General features: G+C 37.4%; 1 protein-coding gene across 1 annotated transcript; it reads right to left on the bottom strand.

The window, feature by feature from the left end:
• Positions 1–8,261: 8,261 nt before the first annotated feature.
• Positions 8,262–21,149, bottom strand: LOC140149692 (zinc transporter ZIP3-like). Its single transcript, XM_072171765.1, is given in 3 exon segments — positions 8,262–9,090; positions 9,092–9,530; positions 21,042–21,149. Coding segments are annotated over 2 exon segments (1,077 nt in total). The 5' UTR covers positions 9,482–9,530; positions 21,042–21,149; the 3' UTR covers positions 8,262–8,403.
• Between the last annotated feature and the right edge of the window lie 36 nt (positions 21,150–21,185).

Here is a 21,185-nt window from a genome sequence, read left to right on the forward strand (position 1 = left end):
TGCCCTCGGTTAAAGCCCTCGAATAAACAATCGTTTAGTCATAATATGAATGAACTAAAGATAATTGGTTAATAACTTTGCATCAGTTATATATGGGGCATTGTGAAAAATCTAAACATTTTGCTTTGGACCTCGGAATATCCCTCGGTTCCAAAGGCAAAATGTTTAGATTTTTCACAATGCCCTACATTTAAAACTGATGCAAAGTTATTAACCGAATTCATAACTTAGGGGTTCATTCATATATTTTCATGACTAAACGATTGTTTATGCCCGACTAATGCGCAGTTATTAACCTATAATTCAAAGACAATTTAACCCCATGAGCACTACCTGCCGACCTAACATTTCCTCTGATTGGTCAATTACATGATATCTTCACTTAAATCACCAATCAGAATGGATCTTTGGAAATAATTCACCCCAATTTTTTTGTGTGGTGAAATTATTCTAACAATGTTGCCGATTGGTCCAATTGAAAAGGAAACTTCTTTTTGACCAATCGGCAGGTAGTTTTCATGGGGTTTTAACAGTTCAACCCAGCCTGTTGGATCAGATCACTTGGTATATAACCTCCTGCAAAAACATGCTTACCCACAGGATGGTCCAAATATAATGTAAAACTACTGCCATATTGTTAATTTAGCTTCTTTTTCTCTATTTTTTTCACCACATATTCTATTCCGGATGGTCTCAACTTTGAATTTGTATGTAGAATATATAACAATATTTGGAGTAGCTACTCTAAACTCTGCAATATTGAAATCCATAGTTCTTTTTGGACCACCCTGAATATGTTTGGAAAATATTTGGTCAACACTTTATTCATTCAGTGGCGTAGCGTGGGTCATCACATTGTGTGGGGGGCACCGACCATGATTGGGGGGGCACCAGGGTCGCAAGCTGTGGGGCACAAGCTGTTTTTCGGCAATTTTCGTATGCAATATTTTTAAATTTTACATTGATTGGGGGCATGTGACCACCCCCCGTACCCGTATGACGGGATGCCAATGATTTCATTATGTTAGGATATTTTGCAGCAAGTTTTCAAAAATGTGTTTGACCATTATTAAAATGTCCCTTTGCATACCCTTTATACAACCCAACATTTGAGAGTTTTCTGCAAAACATTTTGTGTTAGCTAAGAAGCGTCACAAAATGTGGACCAGTGTAACATAACATTTTTACAATAATTTGAGTTCACAATAGCCCTCAAGATTTCTGCTGAAATTTTAAACCATGGATGGGCTATATTCCAGTTGAATTCCATTCCATACACCCCCTATGGAAGACATGACTATAATACCTCACACAGGGAGTGTAGATTTCAAATGGAAATTTGAAATTCACACTCCACATGTGGAAGATTAAGACTGTGTCTTCCATATGGGGGTGTATGGATTTTAACTGGAATAGCGCAATTCGTCTTTTATAAATTATTTTAATATTTTGAGATTTTCATCAGGTAAGGCAGGGGTTCTCAACGGGCCTGTGAAAAACTGCCAAGAGAAAAAAAAATCAAGAGCAAACTTAGGAAAAGGGTATGTTAAATACTATTTAGGGGCTGTGCAATAATTATGAGCCCTGGGGAGGGTAAAATTGGGGAAAGAAATTTTGGCAGCCAAAGGGGGGAAGCAATTTTGGCAAGCCGAGAGGGGGGGGCAAGCAATTTTAGCACACATTCATGGGGCGCCTTTTAAATAAAACGTTCTAAAAAATTTTTGGCAGGCCGAGATTGGGGCAAGTGATTTTTGGCGGGCCGAGAGGGGGGGGCAAGCAATTTTTGGCGAGCCGTTTGGAAATTGTACCCCCCTCCCCCCGGAGGCTCGTAATTATTGCGCAGCCCCATAGTATTATTAAAACATGCTGAATTTGATATTAATTGATTGCATCAAGCAGGGAAGTGCATCAAGTAATGTGATCAAGGCACTTTTTATGGATTTCAGAAACCTCTGTATCCTGTATGTAACAATCATTACTTGTGGCTTTATTATTCAACATCAAATTTGTTACAATCATTTTCAGAGGTCCTGCAGTGGACCCCTGTATCGCTTTAGACTTAATTGATCTACACTCAAGCCGGGAAAAGCCACACATTTGGAAAAAAGTGGCTCCTGGTCATGTGATGAATATCTATAATGCAGGCCTTCATTTCTGAAAATACCAGGAGCTCAGTTAGTCACTCTCCTATGTGTACTGAGGAGCTTGACAAGAAGCTCAATTATATATAATATCAATATTAAACCATAGGATTTTCAAGAAGTGAGGAGCTCAATAAATTGAGCTCCTGAAATATTGTTCAGGAGAGCTGTAGGAGCTCGGGCTCAATTGAGCTCCTGAACAATGAAGGTCTGTATATGTGAACCAGGAGGCATTTTAAAAGAGCTAGGAGTCATTTATCAGAAATTTTTATTATTTCTACAGCTTTCCATGTTCTCCCGAGATGTTTAGATTCATGTTTAATGAAAAATCAAACACCCGGGTCAATATGTAAATTAATTTTTTGTTTAGCATATGCATGTCATGTTATCAATTCAGAGCATTTTGGTGTGGACCAGAAGTCAAACTGTTATTATGTTATGAACAGAGCCGTTCCTAGGGATATTGCCGCCCTAGGCAAAGTTTCTCCCTGCCGCCCCACCAAAGCATACCAAAAAAGTGTTAAGGGGGGTTACCCCCTTGAAAACTCCCTGAGGGCTAGGATTCATAATGACGCCCCCCCCCCCCAATTCTTGAAACAATTCGGACTAAACTTGATATTTCAAATGATTTTGTGCGAAATGCGCGAGAAGTGTGCGAAAATATGGACTTTCATCACTTGGAGGGGCGCAGAATCGATCCTGAATTGGTCAATTCGGCGCCCCTATAAGGGTGGCGCCAAGGGGCATGTGGCCCCACCTCATCCGTCGCTACGCCACTCACGTTTTTTCCGCCCTGTTATTCTTTTCGCCCCCTTTTTATTTTTCCTTTTTTTTCACCTTTTTTTGCGCCCCTCTACGTTTGCCGCCCTAGGCGACCGCCTTAACTGGCCTAATGGTAGGAACGGCCCTGGTTATGAACATTGGGTAAATGACTTCTGAGTGCCTATTTATTTCCAGGCTTGTTTACGCTTTAAAATTTAGCCTCTAGTTAAAAATTGTTGAGAACTACTGTTAAGGTTTGGCATGTAAGGCTGGGAAAAAGTTATATAAGTATCAGCATGTACATAATGGGCTATTCCAGTTGAAATTCATATACCCCCTGTGGAAGACAAGACCTTAATCTCCCACACTGGGGGTGTAAATTTCAAATAGGGTTACCTGAATGGCGACTCAATCTAATGGTGGAATATTATGGTCATGTCTTCCATAGGATGTATGTATTTCAACTGGAGTACATGTAGTGTTTAAATTGCCAACTATAAATTTCAATCTGATTTTGCCCTATAATGATCAAAAGCTCAAATATATATAAATTATCAACTTACAATATTAAATAATGATCAGTAAAATCACTGTCTATAATTTTAATATTTACAGACCCAATTAAAAAATAAATTTATTGCTACATGTAAATTTGAGAAAGTATACAAAATAGGGCTATCCATTCAGCCCGGTGTCATAGGCTAAAAAGTTTCGTTGTAGTGTAAAAAAGCCTACATGTAATTACATAAATAGATAAATCCAAGATATACAATCCAAGATGGTTGAAATCATCCAAAGGTAAAGTGCTCAACCGTAATGGGAGCTAAATAATTAATTTGGACTTGTGTTGATACAGTTACATATTACTTGACAGATCTGTTTCAGTAAGGCCATAGGGCCTCACTCATCAGAAGCACATAACCATATGAGGTAATCACAAAAATATACACTCTATACCTATCATGATGTCACATGATATAACTTGACATTAAAAGGATTACATAATGTTACATAATAATAATAACAATAACCATAATATTTTGAATGGCCACACTTGACATTGCAGACAACTTAATATGTTGGACCATAAAATGCTTGACTGGCCACTTGACAATTCAGATGATAAGTGCAATTATATGGTATGTAACTGTATCAACACAAGTCCAAATTAATTACATGTAATTACATGTAGTATGCAGATGTCTTTAAAATGAAAAGCAGTATGTTGCCTTTTCCATATAAACCGTATACAATACATAAATTTCAAACCTTCTTCATAGTGTAATAATGGGCTGTTTGAAATCAGCCATACATGTATCCCTGTGGAAGATTTAAGAAAGTCTTCTGCAGAGGGAGTTCATTGTTTGAATGGAATTGTCTTAATTTAATAATTTTGTCACCCACACTCCCACTGAATGTGGCTTTACCTACAGCAGAAATTGTAACTGAATAAACACAGCCTGACATAGCGGGACGTTTTTTGGCATAGATTGCATGATGTACACCAGCATTTTCAACTGTGCATGCATAACGCGGAAGTGAATCCAACCATGCCAACGCACTCGTGATTGTTTAGTATTGTATCCAAGACCGTGCGTTCGTGCTGTAGTTTGAAACATGCAAAATACGATCAATTTTGATTGAATACAGCTGTTAAAAGCTATGTTCATTCAATTGAAATTCCTAGTATAGATATCTTCCATAAGTGAAGCAAGTATTTTAAATGGAAGATCCCCTATTGTCAATTTTATTTGAAACCTGTACTCCCTTTGCAAAATACTAGCTAAATCTATAACAGGGGGAGTTGGAATTTCAAATGCAATACCTCAATAAATTGATTATGCTGAGATGTACAAGAACCATGTATAATGTATCTTACAAATTTTACAATTAGGCACTCATAATTTATACATTACATTTCAGAATTATCAAATTTTCACCATTACATTAAAATGTTTTGCCAAATCCTTTGTAAGCATTAATCCTTGTGTATACACATGTGACGTCAAGTGTGTGTATAGGGCCAAATGGTGCAAAAAAAGGCAGCAAATTAGAAATTTACAGGCAAATCATGGAGTAAAAAAACAATAAAATACATAACAAAATAGACATCACACTAAACTTCAGACTATAAGTTATGCTACACTGTAAATACCCCTATGGCTGTCACACTATTTAAACATGTTGGGCATTTAGCCAAACAGTTATTATTACCTACATGTACCTTTTCAGAAAAAAGGTTTCATATATTGAAACCTATTCTCCTACACATCACAAAACCAAAATAAAATCATCTCTTTGGTTGCAAGTAATCACACTTTTGTATCTAAGCACATCCCAAACACTTATATTTGTCCTAAATACTCCAACTGCTACCATTTACATACATGTAGCTTTATAGCGACATGTTTAGATATCAAACATCAACCTGGATATACCGTAACCACTGGGTATAAGCCCACCCCCCAGATGGCAGATTTCACTTCAAAATGGGGGTGGGCTTATACCCGGGGAGGGGCTAGTACTTGAATTTAGAAATAAGAAAAATCATCCCCATTTGTATATGCCCAATGTACCAGTAATTTCTATCATCTATGTCAATTTCTTAACATTCTAAGTGTGGAATGTTAATTATCAGCTGATATTTTTTTTATTTGTTCTTAAATGTGAGAGAAAAGCATTGATTTGATTTAAGAACTTGGCCAAAATTTAGTACTGGGCTTATAGCCGATTGCACCCTTGTTCACAGAATGTTTTGAAAAATAGGGGGTGGGCTTATACCTGAAGGTGGGCTTAAACCTGGGTGGTTACGGTAATATAAACACAAGCTTAACACCACTGATTAACTTTTATGTGTTTAGCTTAGGTACATTGTGGATGTTTGATATCTAAACATATTGACTGTTCAGTGCCAGAAGTGGGTACATGCAAATAGCTGCCATGTGTACGAGTACATTATACTGTGGGTAAATTGTTCACAGGGCAGCTATTGCACTTACCCACTTCTGGCACTGAGTCGATATAATGTAAACTCATGCTAAACAGGAATGTTTTCAGGAAATCCTGATTTCAGGAAATTTTGTGAGAAATCTTCTGATTTCAGGAAATGTTTGTGCAGTGCACTCCTGTACAAAAGAATATGATAATACATTTTTCCCAACAATAATAAAAAATGTCAGGAAATTTTGACCAAAGCAAGTTACATCTCTGAGTATGACAGCCTAATGTTGGTGTAAGGTAATAATTATAACTCAATTAAAAAAATGCCTTCTTTGGCCCTCATGGATCAGATTGTGTCACATTTGAAAAAAGGATTTGGCAAAACATTTTATCTGATATGCTGAGACAAACAGTACATATATAGACCACTTGACATGTGTATGCGCACGAATTATGGCAATTTCCATTGTCCATTGCCCTGCAGTGTGCGTACGCATCGTAGTTTGCCCACCACATTTTGTATAGTAGAAAGCCACTGAACAGTGTAGTAGTTTGTTCAAGCATATCGATAGACCAGTCCCTCGCCTTTGTTGATAAACAATGATGTCAAGTGGTCTATAGTTTTGTCCATATCGAGGGATTAGTACCAGAAGGCCCTAACTGCAATAGCTGCCCTATTGACACTTAATTACTGCATTCTATATTGAACATATTCTAAAAAAATGACACCTGGCAGTTATTGCAGGTAGGATGTTCTAGCCCTAAACCCTGTTATCTACTTCCTCACATTATTGGCACAACATAAAAACACAGTTTACAGCAAACAAGCACACACTTTATAAATCAGGACCATGCATTTTAGTCAATATGGGGGGGTGCTGTCAAAACAAAATTTTGCTTTTTTTCTATTTGTAAGTCATTTGAAGCTAGATGCAAGAGCAACCGGACAAACTTGTTTACGAAACTCAGTGGAAGTTAATTGGAACAGATATGTGGCTCACAATATGCAAATTAAGCAATTTGACCCCCCCCCCCTTCAGCTTGATATTTTGGAAAAAAAACCTAGGAGATCATTTTAAGTGAGTTGCATGCAGCTAGAGGATCATTTATGGTATTGCTGGTGAATTGCATTTATCACCAGCACCACACAAAAAAATTAATAAATTGAGGTTTTGACATGGAATGGTCCATCAAAGTTTGACAAGCTCATTGTGAAATCAAATAATACAGAGGTGAGCTGTTTCTCTCCAAGAGCGACCAGTAGCATAGCCCGGAATTGTTCAGGAGGGGGCTAATTTCAGGGGGGGGGGGTAAATTTTGACTAAAATGGTACAAATGGGTTAGAAGTCCAAAAAAAGGCCCAGTAAAAATGGTAAATATCACAGTGGCCAGCATGCCACAAGGGGGGGGGCAAGACTCCCCACAAGGGGGAACAGTTGCTTCCCTATTAAGTGCCCCTTGGCTACACCACTGTGAGTGACACACAATCATGATTAAGTCCAGACTCTTTTAAGTCTAGTCTCTTGTTATTTTGGAATAGAAGGATGAGATGAGGTCTGGGGGGGACTTGTATTTCAAGCTGTATATCACCTGTCTACGAAAAATAAGGAAAGGGGGTCTTTTTCAAAGGCCAGGCACATTACGTGCATATCTCGCTTAAGCTATCAAAATGATGTTACTCGAAAAAGGTTGCTGAACTCAACTCGGATGCTAAAAAATAACAAAATAAATCAGTTGACATGAAGCTCAAATTCTGGGTGAAATTCTAACAAAAAATGTGATGACTGCTTTTTCGTTGATTTTTGTTCACGCCTTTTGATTGGTCGCTACTGGCCTTCATTCGTTGTGGGTATTCGTACCGGAGATTTTAGGTGTGTTCATCGCGACTAATACTTGGGAAACCAACCAAGTAATACATGTACTTGCTTTGGGTCCATTTAAGACCAAGGAATAATACTTGATTTGGGTATCTTTTGAATGTCCCTGTAGTACATGCTGTACAAAGGTGATATACAACTCAACATGCAAGTGACCCCAGGGGATGAGGTGGAGGGAGGAGGATGGTCTGTGGTTACAAAATACATGTACCCCAGTTACCAGTACATTCAACTTAGAATTTCCAGAGTAGCCTACACAGCAAAACCACCAGATCAAAATTATAACAAGCTACATGTAATTGCAAGATTGCAGCTACCTTATTATTTATAGCTTGTTATTTGGGACTGTTCATTGTTTAGTCTAGAATTTCCAGGCCAGCCAATGCAGTGACCCCACCTGACTTAATATTGAAACTCATGATCACCTTGCAACAGGCTAATTTGCAAGTTTGCAGCAAGCTTGTTATTAGCTCATCATTTTCATAAAAATTATGATCATGGTCAACTTGTAAGGCTAAAAAATGTGATGTGTCACCCCCCCTCCAGCGCATTCGCTTTTCAGAAGCGCATCCATTTCAGCTGAATTAGCCAATTCATTGTTTTTTTAGTTTTTGCCATAAAATTTTCATAAAATCAATTCTAGCCTAACAAGCTATAATTGCAAATTTGAAGCAAGATACTGTTCATCCTAGAATTTCTAATGCAGCTAACACAACAAAACCACCAAGAGCACAGCATATCTTCAGTAGTCTATCCTCAGTCTTATCAAACTCATGATTTAAAATCTCAAAGAAAGTCACAAAGATGAAGATACCTGCAGCCAAGGCTTGCATTATAGCCGACACTGTGTCCGCTACAATCCCCTTAGATGTGTGAATCGCTATCCCTATCAGTGTACCACATGGTATCATACTTGAGAATGCAATGCCATATAGTATGTAAAGACTAAACCTAACAGAGTTTTTGAGTAAACTTGCTCCTAGAGCGAATGCTGCTAATCCTTCATGCAGAATCATCGCAAGCAGTAAGTACAACGTGTTTTTCAGTTCATCCTGTAAACCTAATGCCATCCCTTCAAAAATGGAGTGTATAGAAAGCGCAAATAGTAGTATGAATGACCTGAGTGTCCCTGAGTCTTGTACGTCACCGAGGTGACTATGTCCTCCTTTATGAGAATGTCCATGACCTTGTAGGTGGGTGTTGTTTTGTTCGATGTCTTCACTCTCATTAGCTGTATCTTCGCTCCAACCATCGGCTGTAGCTTTAACTAATGGTTTCTCATCTTCGTTTCTACTATAAATATCATCCTCATCCTCATCCTCGTAATCATCTATTGGAGTCACTTTATTGGTCTTTTTCTTAATCGCTTTTCATTTTGACACCATTGGTAGTTCTTTTACCCATCCATTTCTGTTGAATTGCCATGACGATCTGCTCCATGTACAATATAATAAAGAAACCGGCAACAACTGTTGCCTCGCATACCGGATAATCGGTGTTATAATTTGTTGTAGTCAAAACAGATTCAAACTTTTTCCTTGCTGCTGGTATCAAACCAAGGAAGCATGTTGCGAGGAAAACGCCCCCAGCGAGACAGTTGCTGAAGCTGAGAATTCGTTCAGATTTGTGTTGGCGCGAACGACTCTTTGGTTTCTTGACATCTCCAAAGATTTTATATGGCAGAAGAGCTCCCAGTAGTGTCACACTGAAGACAATTATGATGCACACAATTTTAAGTACTAGGATGTGTTCTGATTCCATGTTTTCCATCTGAGACTCAGCTACATCACATCTGGAATGCAATCAGCGTCTGGAATAAAGATCACAGGAAAATTCATTTTATAATGTTTTAGGTCATTACAAAGTAGTTAACCCCTGAGCACTACCTGCCAATCTAACATTGCCTCTGATTGGTCAATTACATGATATCTTCATTTTAATCACCAATCAGAATGGAGCGTTGCAAATAATTCACCCCAATTTTTTTGCATGGTGAAATTATTCTAAACAATGTTGCTGATTGGTCCAATTGATAATGAAAACTTCTTTTGACCAATAGACAGATACATGTAGTTCTCATGGGGTTAAATTGTCTCAGATGTTCTGTGTTCATTAGCAATGGGCTATTCCACTTGAAATCTATACACCCCCTATGGAAGACATGACCTTAATATTCCACATAGGGAGTGTGAATTTCAAATGATTGCTACCTCATTGGGTGAATCCATTAGAAATTCACACCCCCTGTGTGGCAGAGTAAGGTCATGTCTTCCATAGGGGGTGAAAGGATTTAAGCTGGAATAGCCCAATATTAGTGCACACTATATTTTAGTGTTAGGGTTCACTTAGGGCTAATTAGCAGGGGCATACCCCAGAAACATTAGACCAGGCATTATAGACCCCAGGGTGCGCAGCGGCACCCTCAGGCTGCTCAGTGGCATTAACAGCCCCAAAATAGGCTGATTTTGCATGTTTTAGGCATTTTAGCCATATTGTAACATTCCATAAAAAAATAGATTAGAATTTCTTTAGATATGACCCTTTTAATTTGGAGCCGAACAACTGAGGTAATGCAAAGAAAATGGGAATTTATTACCAGCGCCGATGTCGCTAAAACTATCACTCCATCAGTTATGCTACGGCCCTTTGATGTGTGTGTGAAAGTCCTGCGCATCATGTACGTACTGTGTTATGAACATCATGTGTCACATGTTTGACTAATATTTCCATCATAATAATTAAACGACGGTTCCTGCATTTTATTCAAAATCTCGGATTTTTTTTACAGTAGAGGATTTTTTGGCAGACCAAGTGGGGTGCAATTTTGGCAGGCTGCCGCTGGCTGACATGGCTGAAGCCTGAGCCAAGCATTGCCGGGGGAGGGGGGGGTCTTCTTGGCATGCAGACTAGTATACATAGTAAGCTTTCTAGTAGTGGGGACACAAGCATGTTTTGGCCCCGATTTTGGTAGGCCAGCCCTAACCTAAATTTATACTATAGTCATAACATGATCCCATCTTCATATCATCCCACCCGTGTTACTCAAGAACTCCAGCTTTGAATTTGCACACGATAGTTACGCATTCGATGCTAGAGTGCGTTTCTGGTTTTTTATCGGGCGTACAGCGGTGCATTTTTTTCCACCGGCGGTTATTTATTCTGTTAATGTTGAATTTTGGATGAAAGATATTTCGATGAGTCAACTGTATCTTTTGAGCAAGATTTGCCTATTTTTGGACAGTCTAAAACTTTGCTGAAGTGTAACTTTAGCAACATTTTTGATGCAATCGCCAATTGTGATCAGCTGTGTTTACTTCTAAATTTCCATTGCTTTACACGGTGTCATGGCTTCAGCAAATCCGACTAGATTTTGAATGCAATGGTCTCTAGCCCAGAATGTGAAGCTATCGGTGAGCAAATTCTTGGCTAGACTTCTCGAGCAACACCTGTGATAATCATGCTTGTAATTGTAATGGATTTTATTGTTTAACCAAGAAGTCCAGTGAGACTGCACTAGTCATGCTAGTTGTTCACGTCCAATTAGTTTCATCAGTTAGCACAGACATTTATGTTCAGTATCATAGTCAAGGGCTTAGGCAGCCAGCCGTGCAGGGAGTGTTTTACACACCCAAATGTGTAAGTTACACACCCACTTTTTACCAACATGGCCTATACTTTGCACACAAATCATTAAATTTAATTACACACCCAGGTTTTTGAGTTTACACACCCAAACCTTCAAATCCTGCCTAAGACCTTGATCATAGTTGACATTTTTTTTAACGGAATATTGTGTACCGTACTGTTCACTATAAAGTTGGACAATATTAAAGCTTAGTCCTGAAACACATACCGGAAGATTGTGATGGTCCCCAGTATAAGTTTATCCGCACAGCATTATGACCATGCTAGGAGATTCGGGAGCCAACATGACACAGCACGCAAGTTTTGTTGTCACACCCATTCATGATTCACCATCATGACCATTGAAATTGTGTGGTTATGAAATGTACACATTAATAATAATGTTCCTACCGGAGCTCGATAGACACCCATATGATGAAGGACGCGATGATGGGATATTTCTCACTAGACTGCACTGAGACGTGAGAACGTCATTCGTCATGTTAAAAATTAATGCTACGATTCTGCGAATTAGGAGAGGGCGAGATGGCGAGCGGTTAAGGCGTTGCACTGTCCGCCGGCTTGCCTTAGGTTAAAATTCTCTTCCCTCCTAAAAAAGTTCCTATAATGGTCGAGAAGTCCAGTTTCATCACAGAATTGATTTAATTGTAGAATTTCTTCTCGCCCCCATACACTAGCTTTGCACGTGCAGATACAATGTAGGTAGTGTATGTGCGGCGTCCGTGATTCGGAAGTCACGTAAAGCCGTTGGTCCTGTGTTCAGGAGTATTCATCCCTGTGCACGTTAAAGTGTCAGAGCTATTCAAAAAGAGAGGGGGATCATCTAGGTATGAAAGGTGAATTTAAATTTGCCATCAAACTGCATCATTTTTATCAAATTAAAGCCCTTGAGTAAAAAAGACAAAACTGAAAACCTTTTTTTCATATAGCACTTTCTGTAGCAAAGTTACATCTTGTCAAAGATTGACTTTCATCAAAAAGATTGAGCTATTAACAAGCAAAAATGATAAAGAAGATATTCGCCATTTCCTCTTTACATGCACCGCCTTGAATGGTATTCGTGGGAAGAATTCTCCGAGCTAGAGCATACTCTTTCGAACAGAACTTAGAAATGTTCTGGCAAATCTTTGTATGGGGACTTAGATGTGAAACTGTGCCTTATGTTGGGAACCTCATGGGACCGTGAAAATGTGCAAGTCAACAATTGTTTTGATATGTTTTGTAAAAGTTATTTAAAATGGGCATGATCCTCTATCTTGAAAGATATTTAATGTCCATTAATTGTCACGTCATACCAGTATATAATATAATTTTTTTTTTTTTCATTATTCTATATTAGTCTTACCCAGTATATTATCATATGTTTTATTTTTCCTGCTAAGGACCCATTTCAAGTCAACTTGGGTTCAGACAGGCAATTTCCTTTCCTTTAATTCTTGTACTAATGAGTCATTCCATCAACTCACCTAATTTTCAGAAAAGGTTGGCTGGTCACCCTCTCAGATTTTCTTTAAAATCACTTATATCATAGACCTATGGGTCAAATGAACACATTTCAAACAGTAGGTCTCAACTCCTTGTCGTTTCTGAGTTATGGCTCGTTGAATATTTGATGTTTTTTGACGCAATTTGTCCACTTCCCATTGAAATACACACAAAATTGTCCTAAATACCAACCCAAATTTTATTATGTGGGAAATGAGCCACCATAATCAAACTCACACATATTCAAAATACTTCTATGATGTTCCTCTGTACCAGAAAGCAAAGTGGTGTCAAGCTATCTTCACAGTTTATTGCCATTATTGTTCTAATTCCCAGAATGCACAAAGTTCATCAATTTACTGTGTATTTCAATGAGAGATTCAAACACTAATTAAACCATGAAGATGGCTTGACACCACTAAGATTTTTGGTACAGAGGAACATCATGCAAGTATTTTGAATTTGTGTGAGTTTGGTTAGAACGGGGGGGGGGGGTCTTTTGGCTGAGGAGTCATCTTTGAGCCCCTGTGAAATTTTTATTTAAAAGCCAATGAGTGGTCTACCCTGCTATAGGGGGTCACACTCACACCTGAACCTACATGTATATTGCCTACTAAAGGCAAAATAGATGATGTCTGACATCTAGGATGAAGAGGAGGGGGTCAAAACAGGAATACATTGTTTATGAGTCCAGAATCTGGTTATTTGGGTCAAAGACACCCTAGATTCCAATTTGTAGCCCTGTAGCTTACCCCTAGGGGAAGATATGGATGTCTAAACTCGGAAGAAAATTAATGTCGCGACACGCATGCCCAAAAAAGGGGGGTATGACCCAATTTTCAATAGGCCGGTTCTCGGAAACGACAAGGAGTAGAGACCTACCATTTTAAATGTGTTCATTTGGCACATAGGGCTATATGAAGTGATTTTAAACAAAATCTGAGAGGGTGACCAGCCAACCCATTAGGTGATTTGAGATGAACTGACCCTAATGCCATAAATTTCACATGTAGGACTATATTCAGTTGTGTTATAATTTTGTTTCTTGTTTATATAATGTATATTTGTTGTTTTTGAACGCACTCGCTGGTTAAGCGTGTGCCACTGATACAAAAGTGTATGTTCCAATAAATAAATATAAATAAATAATTATCAAAATCCCTCTAAAATTCCATGTGCGAGTGTCTAGTCACCATAAAAATCATATATTTGGGTCAAGTGTAGTTGAATTTCTATGTAAATATGTAGGCATATTGTGTTTGGACCCCGGTCTAGGCGAATTTGGCTGACTAGCAATTATAAATGTGTTAACTAGTAAGGTTTGCCTCTCATACCTAGATCATCCCCAGTTCTGATATCTGCTATGGAATACTGGACGCTTCATCCCCTGGACACTTCATCCCCTGGACATTTCATCCCCTGGACATTTCATCCCCTCGTGTTCAAACGCTATTGTAGCGTTCTTTGAGCGTGACAGTGAATCAAGAATGCATATGAATATAATAATTGTTTAGAATCTTGAACTTAGAAGGAACTAATATAAGGAAATTAATAATCTTATTTATCCAATGTATGCACCGTGTTCTGTATGAGCTATCACCAGCTGGGCTGATCACACGTATAATAATCGATCAATGTTGAATGGCAGCAGGGCCTATAATAGACTAATAGTTAATAATAGTTTATACATTCAATGAATTTACCTAAATTGAACAGTGCATACTGCCAAGCATATCTTTTGTTATTACTGTGAGTATTGTTATCATTATATTATTACTATTATTGTTAATATTATTAGGCATATTATTATTATTATCATTATTATTATTATTTACTGTGGGTTTTTTGTTGTTGATAGCTCAGACTATTTATTATTGTTATGTTAAGTGTATTCTCTTTTTTCCTGTTATTTATGTATTTATTATGTATTGTTTATTCATTAATTAATTAATTTATTATTTATTTATTAATTAATTATTAATTAATTAATTTAATTATAAATTTACTTAAAGTTGTTCATCTAACAAAATTAGTACATTTATCTGTTTATTGTATATTGATAAATATGTCTGCATATGGAAGGATCGTGGCAATATTTTTGTATTGTCCACTTGATGAGGTGATTAGCGCAATGTCATGTTATACAATAGGAACAATAGCCGAATGCCTTACAGGAAGTTGAATTCTTTCAATCATTGACTGGTGTGCTATTAATCAATGGAATCTATATATAACTATATAATCATTCGGGAAGTACAAGGATAGTTAGAACTTATACTTGTAGGAGACTTAAATTAATACTAAACGGTAAAGACTAAGGAGTACTATACGCAAAATACTGGAATTCCATCAGTTCAACTGATAATAAATATCTGCATTATATTTTTTCTTTTTCTCCTGTTTTTGCCATTTATTTTTCTTGCTTTCCTCCAAAGATCCCCTTCACCACCTCCAAAGATCCCATTTTTTCTTGTTTTCACCAAAAGCCATTTTTTGCTCTCAAGACCATTTTGTGGGGACACTCTATAGGCCTACTGTTATAAGATCGGCAACCAAGTTTTAGAATATGGCTCAAAAAACTGCAGAAAGAACTGATTTTGTCATTTTACTATTAGAGTGCCCCCTCCCCGGAAAGTTTGAATTACGTGATTCCCGACAGAGTTTACACTCTGCATCTGTATGGATTACAATCCATGGCCCCTAAAAACCGGGTTATAAAAAATCGCATCGACCGGCGACCGCAAAAATATTTAAATTTGATTTTCTAAATTAAATTTTCTAGATTAATTTTCTAAACTCAGTTTCACCCCATACAAACTTGTTTTATCTGTTTGTTTATTTATTTTTTAGGAACTATTGCATTTGTTTGTTTGTTTATTTATTTTAGGAACTGTTGCATTAATCCAACAATTCAAACAACATATATGTGTATTTACTTCCAAATTCCATAGATTTGGAAGACGTGTGTGCACTCTATTCATTATTTTATTTTTGCATGTCGTGTGTAGAGGCCCTGTACGGTGTTACTGATAATGATAAAGTCATTATCAAATTTACATTCGTAAATTATTACCATCCCTGTTATTACGTATAGTCTAATGTGAAATTCATGAAAATCCTATCATTCAACAAAGAATTTATCGGGGAAAAGCTCTTTGACCGTTTCCAATTAGGGATTTTCCTTTTAATCAAATACTATCAATTATTTGCAAATTAAATACTAAGTAGTCAGATTGCACCCTTTTTCATATATGATTAATATTATAATACTTTATGCATGGTGTTTGCTAAAAATCAGTAAATAAATATAATGTGCATGATCATGATGTGTATAGGCAAAAAGTATAGGCCGTAGGCTAAACATCATAAATGAAAGAAAGAAAGAACCATAAAAGAAACAAGTACGGAATTATTTTAGACAAGTGTCAATTGTGTGTATGACTAGCCTGATCATGCGAACGACATCAACTGGCCGAGCTACCTATAGCTTCCAAAACTAGGTGTTTGATATTCCTAGATAGGGAAGACGGTGCGCCGTGAACAGGAATGAACAAGTTATATGAAGTTAATTTAATGCAATCATGCATAAGCCGAACCACCTACATCTTCCAAATTTGGGCGTTTACTAGACCTACGTGCACGCGTGAACAGAAAAAAAAACCCTGAGTATCTGAAAAGTCCCTTTCACTAAACATATTATTATTTTATACAAAATTGTTCCATTTACCTTTTACTTAGGGTAGCTCCAATGTCTTACAAACATATGAATTTGAGTGATTCCAATGTAAGCTTTAGACATGTAATATGCCCAAATATCAGCATGATCAGGGTTGAAACAGTAGGCCCTATACTGAAATACAATCGTGAGGCCTATATACATTATGACCTTGTCTCTAGCTCTTGACCCGCCTCTTGACATTCAGCTTTCTGCACACTAGTCATATTGAAAGAGGGAAGAAAGCAAGAGAGAAACTTAAGAATGAAGAACTACCGGAGATGGACTAAAAAAACTATATCACCGAGCTGTAATTCCATGCCCGGAGGTTCTATACTCAGTATCAGCATAATACTCGTAACGCGTGGTGAGAAAAGCGCAACTCAGATCATGCAGCTAGCATCTGAGCTCATCTGTAAAATGAGTATATAAACCTATTATGTGAGGAGGAGGCGGTCCAGGTTTTGGTACATTTATACCACTAAATCAAATTAAAAGACTAGAACAAAAGATGAACGATCAAGAAGGGTTCCCGTTTAAAAACTATAGACTTTGAGCATTTGTCCCCAAAAGACCCTACCATGCATAATCTGAGACTAAACTTCTCACAAGTTTACTTCTCACAAGTGGCTTAAGACGACAAAAGTGCCAAGCGGGGGGACCAAGTTTCTCTTTTCATGTAGGTTCACTTGGGTTTATTATTAGGGAACAAACCAAAAGATCGATGACGTCCTATAAACGTAACTAGTTTCGTTTCTCAGCCGACCCCCTCCCTCCCTGCCAGAAACGTAATAATGAAATGTTGAAAATTGTGACATAATAATAATAATGACACATTCTTCAGATCGATGTTTTTGTACAAACGTAATCGAGTATTTTTACCCCCTCCCCCCTAAACGAAACTAGTTTCGTTTATAGGACGTCATGGTTTGTTCCCTAAAAATAACATAACTACATGTCGTTCCATGGCTCTGGGGAGTTGGGCAGTGGCTGAAAATAGGTTAGTCTACATTACCAGTCGTTATCTATTTTTTTTTTTTGAAAATCAAACGAATTTGTTTAAACAACTAAGTAAATAATAATAAATAAATAAATAAACAAACAAAATAAATAATAAATACATAAATTATAATAATTATAAATAAATAAACAGCCTATACATGTAGATACATAAACAATACACAATAAATACATAAATAACAGGAAGAAAGAGAAGAAATACACTTTAGCTTAAATAGTCCAGGCTAATATCAACAACAACAAAAAACAAAGTATAATAATATAAATAATAATAATAAAAACATTAATAGTAATATAATGATAACGATAGGCCTACCCGGTAAAATAGCAAAATAATAATTTTAAGTTTTAAGTTCAGTCAACTTTCAATCAATCAACCCAGAACACCCTCCCGTGTCCATGGATAACGACTGGTAATGTAGTCTAAGCTATTTTCTATTTTCATCGCCCCGCCCACCCTTTCCGTGCCAATGTATAATAATTGTAGTTAGTGATATTTTTAATTGACCCAAAAACAACCTCTTTTTTTTCGTAGGCCTACATCATGCATTTTTGTAAAATTAGTTGATTTTCAAAAAAAAAAAAAATAAAAAAAAAATAGATAATGACTGGTAATGTAGACTAACCTATTTTCTGCCACTGCCCAACTCCCCAAAGCCATGGAACGACATGTAGTTATGTTATTTTTAATAAACCCAAGTGAACCTACATGAAAAGAAAAACTTGGCCCCCCGCTTGGCACTTTTGTCGTCTTAAGCCACTTGTGAGAATTGATATGAGAATATTCTAAGGATAATCATGGGGATTAACGCGGCTGTGTACTCAAGACATTGTTTCTTTCGCGAAATTGAGCTTTTTTGAAATGTATTTACTTTGTTATGTTTTTATAAATACAAGGAAAGAAAATCCAGATTTGTTAACTCCAACTGCTCTATTTTATGGATTTTATTTCACTATTTCACTCGTTTCCGCAATTTAAAAGGAAAGAAAATCTTTGTTGTACCATCGGGGTATACGCGAGCAACAACGCATCGCGTTTTGTAGACGCGCAATTTGTTAACGCACAGATACGCTACGCATATGCAACGCTTAGCTGCATGCGCCAAGCATCTTATGGAAGCACCGCGAAGCATTGATTTCATAAAAACCTAGCGGTCAAATGGCTCCGTTTTAGCTGATAAAATGTGAATTTTTTCAAGTTCTTTCCCCCGATTTAAACATCAAGATATGAATAGATTTCGCCCAAACTTCTCAAAGGGCTGTGGATTTACCCGATGTTCACGTAATGTAAGGTAGAAAAACTGCCGCATTCTCCTGTGAGCTTCGATCAAAGTGCAAAATATGACCACTTTAAACTTCAACGGCCTTTATTTCAATGTTCATTTTCTCGGTAAAATGACGATTTAGGTACACGATAACTCAATAAATACAGCATCTATAGGTAAGCAATTATGTTCATCATAAAAAGCATGATCGACTTAAGAAACGGTTTTCTCATTTTTTTATATTTTGGTCTATTTCCGATTTTAGGCATCATTTTGTGCAAATGGGCGTTTGTGAATTTTAAAAAGTTCATTTTGATGCCTTACATGGTCAATATCTCAAAAAATAAGGTCAATATCAAAAAACTAAAAAAAAACATTTTTGGAATGGTGTCTCAAGATTAAGAAAAAAACAAAACAAAAATTTTTGGAAAGGGTGTTTTTTTGGAAAGATGTACCGAACAAAAATTGCCCAAAACTCACTTTTTTGTGATTTTCTTCATAATTGTTGTTTTTACACCAAATCTGTATTTATATTAAGATTCATTGATGTCTTGCCTTTATAAAAATGTATACTTTTATATGTCTTGCATTAATAATTACAAAGTTATGGCACTTTTACTACATGCATGTCTGAGAGTACACAGCTGCCTTAAGCCCTTATATCAGTTATCTCCCTGCGCGTGTATCGACTTTAATTTGTTTCCCATTGTCATACTTGGATGCACACTGACCACAGACTGTTTTCTTTTTATTTGAATTAGTTGTTTGGAGGTTTTGTTTTGAAGGACCATTGACTTTGACAGAATATCCAATTTAACAATTTTGAAGTCGGCTTTTCAAAAGCTTCAAAAATCGCCCAATATTCAATGGATTTCGCGGGTGAGATTTTCAAAGTTGCCAAAATGTCGCGAAATCGCGGGAGCACTTTGTTTGTCGCAGGACGGAAGTCAAAAGTCGCCAATTGGGCGACTAAAACTGGCAATATAGTTATATGTATATAGACCACTTGGTATGTGACGTCATTGCCCGGCAGTATGCGCGCGCATTATGACAATTTTCATTGTTCTTTGCCCTGCAGTGTGCGTACGCATCGTAGTTTGCTAAGGGCACGTGCATTTTAAATCGCCCGCCACATTTCCTATAGTACAAGAAAGCCATTGAACAGTGTAGCGGCTCGTTCAGGCATATCGATAGACGAGTCCCTCGCCTTTGTTGATAAACAGTGATGTCAAGTGGTCTATAGATTCCACTGTTTGAAAGAGTTCAACTTCCTGTATAACTGTTTTAATACTTTTAATAATAATACTAGGCGTAATACTGAATTAGAATCATCCGTGTAGGGGGCCTACACGCACTGTTCAATAGGTAAATTCATTGCACTATTGCCATTCAACATCGATCGATTTTTATTCGCGTGATCAGCTGGTGATAACTCAGACACGGTGCATACATTGGATAAATAAGACTAATTTTAAATAAAGATTAATATCCTTATATTATTTCCTTCTAAAGATCCTAAACAATTATTATATTCATATATGCAATCTTTTTACTGTCACGCTCAAAGAACGCTACAATAGCGTTTTAACATGAGGGGATGAAATGTCCAGGGGATGAAATGTCCAGGGGATGAAAATGCGAGGGGATGAAATGTCCAGTTACCCTGCACTCAACCCTCTAGGTCAAGAGGACATCTGGACGTCATACAATGTACATGTACATGTGCATGATACGTACCTGAGACCAGTGGCATAGCTGCCGGGGGCGGGGGAGGCAATTGCCCCCCCCCTGTCAAAAATTGCCTATTTGGGCCCCCGCCCCCTAGTGCAAGGAAAAAAGAGGAAAAAGGAGGGAGAGAGAGGAAAAAAGAGAGGAGAGAGAGCGAGAGGATGGGAAGAGAGATGGGGAATCCATGATACGATATATGCAATTTCAATACCATACGATTATTATCAATAAGCCTGGCAAAAATTGTCCATTTGGGCTCCCGCCCCCCCTAGTGCAGGAAAAAAGAGAAAGGTTTGGTGGATTTGGGCCCCGCCCCATACAGGCTTGCCTTCCCCCCACCACCACCCCCCGAAAAAATCCCAGCTACGCCGCTGCATGAGTTGACATTGACAGTATTAAATTAAAGCCAGGACAAGTTGTATTGTAAAGTACAGAGGAGTTCTGTATTAAATAAATTACTCACAAATTATAGCACACAATTATGGCAAATTCCATAGCTTCATTGCTGTTTTCTTCCTGTTGACGATACAAATACACGTCGTATATCACACGTACACATTGCCAATGCAAGAATCGCAAATTGATTGATTTATTGACAGCCCGTAGT

The sequence above is a fragment of the Amphiura filiformis genome, chromosome 4 (genome assembly GCF_039555335.1).
Source record: "Amphiura filiformis chromosome 4, Afil_fr2py, whole genome shotgun sequence".
Taxonomy (NCBI): Eukaryota; Metazoa; Echinodermata; class Ophiuroidea; order Amphilepidida; family Amphiuridae; genus Amphiura; species Amphiura filiformis.